Source organism: Oncorhynchus keta, chromosome 10, assembly GCF_023373465.1.
Source record: "Oncorhynchus keta strain PuntledgeMale-10-30-2019 chromosome 10, Oket_V2, whole genome shotgun sequence".
Classification (NCBI taxonomy): domain Eukaryota; kingdom Metazoa; phylum Chordata; class Actinopteri; order Salmoniformes; family Salmonidae; genus Oncorhynchus; species Oncorhynchus keta.
Window position 1 is genome coordinate 12,933,444 of NC_068430.1, and position 8,180 is coordinate 12,941,623.

The 8,180-nt window shown below is 38.8% G+C and overlaps 1 protein-coding gene across 7 annotated transcripts in view; it reads left to right on the forward strand.

Annotated features, from left to right (window-relative positions):
* Positions 1–8,152, forward strand: part of LOC118388226 (immunoglobulin-like and fibronectin type III domain-containing protein 1) — a 31,032-nt gene extending 22,880 nt beyond the window's left edge. For all 7 annotated transcript variants that reach the window (XM_035777058.2, XM_035777059.2, XM_035777061.2 and 4 more), the window contains 12 exons: positions 1,332–1,456; positions 1,665–1,806; positions 1,921–2,214; positions 2,722–3,018; positions 3,215–3,394; positions 3,540–3,668; positions 3,766–4,074; positions 4,224–4,309; positions 4,455–4,647; positions 4,757–5,053; positions 6,329–6,655; positions 6,821–8,152. In XM_035777058.2, the coding sequence (XP_035632951.1) occupies positions 1,332–1,456; positions 1,665–1,806; positions 1,921–2,214; positions 2,722–3,018; positions 3,215–3,394; positions 3,540–3,668; positions 3,766–4,074; positions 4,224–4,309; positions 4,455–4,647; positions 4,757–5,053; positions 6,329–6,655; positions 6,821–6,825 (2,384 nt within the window). In that variant the 3' untranslated portion in view covers positions 6,826–8,152. The remainder of the gene's footprint in view (positions 1–1,331; positions 1,457–1,664; positions 1,807–1,920; positions 2,215–2,721; positions 3,019–3,214; positions 3,395–3,539; positions 3,669–3,765; positions 4,075–4,223; positions 4,310–4,454; positions 4,648–4,756; positions 5,054–6,328; positions 6,656–6,820) is intronic.
* The last annotated feature ends 28 nt before the right edge of the window (positions 8,153–8,180 follow it).

An 8,180-nucleotide genomic window follows, 5' to 3' on the forward strand; every position in this document is an offset into this window, starting at 1 on the left:
TTCTAGATGTTTCATAATTGATAGAAACTTTTTAATTATATTAAACCATGTAGTTTACAAGTACTTTTTAGCAGGGCATATTAATGATGGATGACTGCATCCATGTCGCCGCCTTAGTGTTTGTGTGTGCTACAGTATGTTTAAAAAGCATCTGTGTTCGTAGTTTGTTTGTCTTAACAAACATTCTTGCCTGTGTAACCTAGTACGGAAATAAATCCCCGAAATGTGGTCTCATTACTAAAACATAATCACGTCAGAAGATCACAGAAGACACAAACCATATTTCAAGAAGATAAAAATGAACATGAAACGTCAGCAACTCATGAAAATATATGAAGATTGAAGTGTGAATACATAAGAATGGAGTTGATGGTTTGGAAGGTGATGTGAACATATAAGAAGAAAATATTTCAATCATTATTTGAATATGTTGGTAACCCATTGTATAAAAGTGATATTGCCCTCGACTTCGTCTCAGGCCTAACAGCACACGTACCAATATATCTTCCAAACACCGGCTTCTCGGACATTATCACTTAAATAAGAAGAACTCAAGCTTTAGAAAGAGAAACAAAGATATATGAAGACTTCTTGCTTTGGAAGCCGCCTGGAAGATAAAACCTCATGTTTTAGAAAGTCACATGAAAAAAACCTGCACCTCTTACACATAACCATTGTCATAGCCAAGAATGAATGGCTTCATTTTTTTCACACAGTACACTGAAGATGTGAATATCTCTTGTCAATTATCACCTTGACCAAAGAGCTATGGCAGCAAACAAGAATGAAGGCCAAGAGTGAAGAATAATACTCATGCCATATCCAGGCTAACAGAAAGAGAATATAACGGAAAATAAAAACACATCAACAAATTCCTGAAATAACAATATGGAAAAACTCAATCTTCAACATTTTGCTTAAACAATCAAAGTAGAAGTGACATTTTGCAATCTTCAACTATGCTGAAGTTCAACGTTGTCTGTTTTTAATCCATCACACCTCTTAAATCATTTATATTCAAACATCACAATTTACATTTGAACATGTATTTTATAGATAAACTGCTTAATAAAATACATGTAATTGAATAAATGTAAACAGTAATGTATGATTCAGGATTCTGAGGACTCGGAGCTTAGGTAAGTCAGTACACTAAGATGACTGTATTGTGTGCCATGAATACATGCATGAACTGTATAACAAAGAAAGATTGCAACGAATTTAATTATTTTACTTAATATGAATTCCAACACTCACCCTGCAGGTAATTACATAAGGGTGAGCTACAATTTAAGCACCACCACTAATTGTAAATCTGGTAAATCCTCCAGACCCTGGCGTTCACTTCAACCTTGGGCTTTCTGACGTCACCGCCATAGTGGGAGACCCAGCCGAACTAGTCTGTAAGCTGAGCAAGGAAAATGTCGATGGGGTATGGTACCTGAATGGAGAGGAGGTGAGCATCTACATTGCAGTATAATTTAGCCAATCACCACTTCAATACATATTATTATGCTGGCCATAGAAAAACACCAATACGTTATTATTTGTATTAATATAGTTTAGTCCTTATATAGCGTTTTAGTGTTTGTGTTATGAGCTAATATTAGTTGTTTTAAGATTTAAGAGATATATCAGTCTAAATATTGTGTTTTCCTGTTCAGATTCAACCCGATGATGTTCTTACCATGTCTAAAGATGGATTCTTCCAATCCCTGAAAATCAGCAAAATCTCAGATGACTATGCTGGAAAATACAAATTTGAGGCAGATGGGCGTAAAACAGAGGCCATGATTGTTGTTGAAGGTCTAAATCTATTTAACTTTTTTTTTTATCTTGCATGTAATCTTAGCACTGCATTCATTATATTTAATAACATTCTTAAATTCACTCATTATATTATTGTACCTTTCTTTGTAGATCCACCTAGATTCGACACAGAGGACTTGAAGAAGTTTACTGTCCCAATCATTACTAAAAAAGGTCAAAAAGCCACTTTCAAGATACCATTTGTGGGTCGGGATCCAATGAAGATCCAATGGTACCATGACGGCGAGGAGCTATCAGAAGACACAAACATCAAGATAGAGCATGGAGAGGGTTACAGTCAACTAACTCTTAACAAGTTACAGCGCAAAGACACTGGAGAAATCAAGTTCAAACTCAAAAATGAGTTTGGAACTGTTGAGGCCTTTGCGAAGATCATTGTAACTGGTACATTTATTTTCTCTGGGTCCAAGCAAGAACTTCTCTTTGATTTGGTGTGAATACCTGATTGTTATAAGTCAGTTAGGCTAATTTTATTTTTCAAACTATGCAAGATAAAATCTAATAATAAATAAAATAGTTACAATATTTAAGTGATAAATTAAAGGGATATTGCAAGATTAAGCCCTTTATCTCCTTACCCAGAGTTAAAAGAGCTCATGGATACCATTTTGACTTCTCTGCATCCAGTAGGAATGAAGTAGGTGGTAGCATGTTAGCTGTTCCGGTAGACTTCCAGTCATTGCGTTAAAACTAGTTCGTATTGGCTCGCAAAATCTAACTCTTAACTTCATACTGCATGCAGAGACATACACATGGTATCCATCAGTTCATCTGACTCTGGGTAAGTAGATAAATGGTCTCAATATTGCACTGTCCCCTTAAGTTCAGGAAGAAATTGTATGACGCTAAGAGAAATAGCACAGAGTAAAAGCTGCATCTGTTTCTTCACAGACAAGCCCACCCCTCCCTTGGGACCTCTGGAGATTATTGAAGCCTCTCAAAATGCCATTGAGGTGAAGTGGAGGTCCCCAAAGGATGATGGTGGCTGTAAGATACTAAACTACATCCTGGAACGTCAACAGATAGGCCGCAACACCTGGAAGAAGCTGGGTCCGATCGGTCCAGAGCCCCACTACAAGGACAGTGATGTGGACCATGGCAGGAGGTACTGTTACAAAATCAAGGCCGACACTGAGATGGGCAGCAGTGAGATGATGGAGACAGAGGATGTCCAGGCTGGCACAAAAGGTGGGCGCATAGATATTTGAGGTCCATTTAGGGTGATTCAGGATACTATGTGTTATTTTGTAAATCTCAATGTGCATTGTCTAGTACAGAATAACAATACCACATTTTTTAATGCTGAAATTAAGTGATTTATTTTGTATACATATTAATACAGAACCAGACGACAGTTGTCGCTAAACCATATTTCTGTACTTAGCATACGCTGGACCCCCTTCTGCACCCAAAGTGGTCAGTGCCTTCAAGGACTGTATCACTCTGACATGGAATCCCCCTTCCAACACTGGAGGAACCAACATTCTGGGATATAACATGGAGAAACGCAAGAAGGGAAGCAATCTTTGGAGCCCTGTCAATCCTGCAGATGATAAGATTAAAGGTTTCACCATTTCAACTTCTGTTTTAATGTATTGTTCTTTTCTTGTTCATCTCCAAATACCAGGAAACATGTTTTTCCATACATGAAGTATTAAAGTTTCACCCATAACTTGCGCTATTGTTTTGTATGTATGCTTGTGCCACAGAGAAGGAGTTTGGTGTGAAGGACGTGATAGAGGGTATGGAATACGAATTCCGTGTGGCAGCTATCAACAACTCCGGAGCTGGTGAATTTGGCACTCCTTCTGAGTTTGTGTTTGCCAGGGATCCAAAAAGTAGGTCATACTCAATGGTACTTTGTGTACGCAGATATTCTTTCAAATTAATCCATAGCTTTAAGAGACCTATTACTATGTCACTGTGTAATTTCAGAGCCCCCCGGTAAAGTAATTGACCTGAAGGTGACAGACTCCACCTACACCACCTTGTCCCTGGGTTGGACTAAACCAAGGGAGAAAGCGGGGGTTGAGGATGAAGCCAAGGGATTCTTCGTGGAGATTAGACCAGCAGAAAGTCCAGAGTGGGACCGCTGTAACAATAACCCCAGCACCATGACCTCCTTCACAGTGAAAGGCATGAAGTCAATGGCAATGTACTGGGTGAGAGTGATCGCCACCAATGACGGGGGAGAAGGGGAGCCACAAGAGCTGGACAACTACATCCTGGCTATGCCTCCCCCTGGTAAGACCTTGAATTTCAAACATCCCTGTTGGCATCAACATATTGAGATGATCCAGTTTGATTGCAAGCACCCCCCACCCCACCCCCAACTTTGACTGTGTAGACACAAAAAAATGTGAATGTTGTTCTTATGCTTCTGCATCATCCAGTCAGGCCTAGATTCACTGATCAAAAAGTCAAGAGTTTCATGGTGGTACAAGCAGGGAATTCTGCACGATTCAACATGAACTTTGAGGTACAGTGTAAATAGTTTTTTTTACATTTCTATGTCTAAAAGAATATCCACTGTCACACAAATGGAGAGAACCCAAATTAATTATTCACCAGTTGTATAACATTGTTATGTAGATGTAGTGATTACATTCTGATATTCTTCACAGGCCTCCCCTTGGCCAGATGTTACCTGGATGAAGGATGGCATGCCTGTGTCCAAACGGGTTACCATCAGTAATGCTGAAGGGGCATCCCAACTTTTGATTCCTTCTTCAGAGCGCTCAGATACAGGAATCTATACCATTATGGTCAAGAATATCGTTGGCCAGGAGACATTCAGCATTGAGATCAGAGTTACAGGTGAGATGCTGATAACATGGCTGACTGTGGTTCTGTTAATAACCAAGTTGAAAGCAGTTGAGGTGCAGTGTTAATCATTCATCACATAATTATTTGTGGTCCGATCTAGACGAGCCCAAACCTCCAGGTCCTGTGGAGGTAGATGAGAACGTACCGGGCACAGTTACCATCTCCTGGTCACCATCTCCTGATGAGAAGAGGGATGACAGGCTGTACTACCTGGTGTCGAAACGTGACTCAAGCAAGAGAACGTGGCACACAGTGGCAGACCACATCTTTAACAACAAGTTCACAGCCTGTAACATCATGCCTGGCAGAGAGTACCAGTTTCGTGTCTATGCCAAGAATGACATGGGCTCTTCTCAACCTTCAGAATCACCAAAGTGGGAAATCACAGGCAAAAAAGGTTTGTAAAAGCTGTGGATTTTGGGCCAGTCTTTTTTAGTGTCCATGTGCTTTGAAATGCATCAGAGTGGTTTTACTGCTTAACATACAAAAAGGCTGGACATTTGTGGGGTCACTTGTTGGTAATCCAATACTCTACTCAGCAAACTGGGTGCAGTTTATCACACTGCCATCCGTTTTGTTACTAAAGCACCTTATACCACCCACCACTGCGACCTGTATGCTCTAGTCGGCTGGCCCTCGCTACATGTTCGACATGTTCGTCGCCAGACCCACTGGCTCCAAGTCATCTACAAGTCTATGCTAGGTAAAGCTCCGCCTTATGTCAGTTCACTGGTCACGATGGCAACACCCACCCATAGCACGCGCTCCAGCAGGTGTATCTCACAGATCATCCCTAAAGCCAAAACCTCATTTGGCCGCCTTTCCTTCCAGTTCTCTGCTGCCTGCGACTGGAACGAATTGCAAAAATCTCTGAAGTTGGAGACTTTTATCTCCCACACCAACTTTAAACATCTGCTATCTGAGCAGCTAACCGATCGCTGCAGCTGTACATAGTCCATCGGTATATAGCCCATCCAATTGACCTACCTCATCCCCATACTGTTTTTATTTTATTTACCTTTCTGCTCTTTTGCACACCACACCACTACCTATCTGCACATGTTCATCTGCTCATTTATCACTCCAGTGTTAATCTGCTAAATTGTAATAATTTACTCCTATGGCCTATTTATTGCCTACCTCCTCATACCTTTTGCACACAATGTATATAGATTATCTTATTTTCTACTATGTTATTGACTTGTTTATTGTTTATTGTTTACTCCATGTGTAACTCTGTGTCGTTGTCTGTTCACACTGCTATGCTTTATCTTGGCCAGGTCGCAGTTTCAAATGAGAACTTGTTCTCAACTAGCCTACCTGGTTAAATAAAGGTGAAATAAAAAATAAAAATAAATTAAAATCCCAATAACTGAGAGCTTGGGCACTGACTGGTCCAGTCTCCCCGGCTTGTCATTTGGCCGTTAGATGAAGGGAAGTGTCCGTTCATGGTTTGCTCCTCCCAGAAGTAATCTTTATTAATAACGCTTTTAACATTATTGTATAATGCTAAAGCTTTATTAAATATATGTTTTTTTTGGTCAGCAACTGGTGAGCGGACATTTACACTTTCATGAGCTTTCATTTCTGTCCATGTGCCAAATTCGGATGTGTATAATAACTACTATAATCTTCAACAAGGTACGTGTTGTCTCTGTGTTTGTGTTTTCAGAAAGGTTTGTGCTGGACAGGCCAGAGACTAAGACCTGCAACCTAGAGCGTCCTCCCAAGTTCCTTGTCCCGTTGAAAATGCACACCGCACCACAAGGTTATGAGTGCTACATGAGCTGTGCTGTCAGAGGGGATCCAACACCCCATGTCACATGGTACCGTAATAATATCAGCCTCAACACCAACACCAACTACCTAATCTCCAACACCTGTGGGGTCTGCTCCATGCTCATACTGAGGGTTGGACCCAAGGACACTGGAGAGTACAAAATCATCGCAGAGAACAACCTGGGCAGGGCAGAGTGTTCCACTAAGCTCACTGTCTCAGGTATAAACACCTTTTTTTGCTGTACTACATTGAAATGCAAATCTGAGAGATAAAACTAATTTCTTCTAGTTTTTTGAGAGCAAACAATGAATTTGGAATGGAAACCAATTCATTTAAAAACAGTTTGACTTATTTATAATCCCATTTTGTGTTCTTGTTTTTCAGATTAGATTGGCATTAAAAAGAAGACAATCATGCCCTTATTTTTTTTTCAAATAGCCTAAAGGAAAACTACATCCAAAAATGATTTGTTGGTATTTGTTTCATTAGCCCATTGTTGACATAGTCCCACATTATTTTGCTTATCAACAATCAGGTTTTCAAGATATTCAACTTTCAAAATACAGATATCATCCTCCGTATGATTAATATTGTATCATATGATGCTGCTTTTTGTATCTCATGATGCAACATGCATCATACAGGGTTGATTTCTGTATTTTGAATGTGACATATCTTGAAAATGTGATTGCTGACAACAAAAATAGTTTAGGACTATGTCAACAATGGACAAATGAAACAAATACCAAAACATAGTTTGGGGGTGGAATTTTCCTTTCACAGAAGTCCTCCCCTTTTTTCCAGTTCTGTGTAGAAATTACATTGTGTATATTTTTAAGTTCAGCGTTCCCTGTATCACATTTAACATTAGACTATTCTACATTCTGGGTGCTGCATATGTTTGAAGATCTCAGGTTGAATTAATGAATCAATACAATGAATTAAGGCGAGACCATTATGTAACGTAACAACAGTGTTCAATAATCTAAAGCAGCCTAAAAGCAAGTCATGAATAGTGTTGTGTTTGTGGGTTTTTTCTTCTCAAAGTGCAATATTGGTATAGGAAAGATGATTGGAAAATTAAATGATGCATGTTGCTCTTGTTTTCAGTGGCTTTTGAGTAAATTTGATTTAGAAAATGAACAGTGAAAACAAGCAGAGAGAGATCAAGGTTTACTGGCGTAAACATTCAAATGAGAACTGCAAATGCATGGCTGTGTTTCATTAACTTCAAAGGTCCTTACTAATTTGTGAAATGTGTTTTGCTGTGAAATGTGAAATGTGTAATGCTGAATTAGTGAAATGTGAAATGTGTAATGCTGAATTAGTGAAATGTGAAATGTGTTTTGCTGTGAAATGTGTTTTGCTGAATTGCCCATTTTTTCTTTGAAAACTAGAATCAATATTTGTTGTCTATAGTGTTTGTTTTTGTTTTCCTCTTTCATTTCCATTAGGCTATTTTTAATTATTAAACTAAATGTAAAATGTTTAATATAATATAACTTAATTAATCTACTAGCTTCAACTAATCACAATGTAGAAGTAAAACATATAATGGATCTGAATGGCGTGTTGTAAAAGAGATATTTTTATGTTGGCTACGCTATGTACAAGAGCTTGGTGTAAATACATATTTCAAGCTCATATGATGTAGGAAGTTTGAATGCTAAATGTTTGAACAGGAGAGTCAATAAAAATGAGTGATTATTAGTTTAATTTGCGTACATTTTTGTGATGCTTTTTA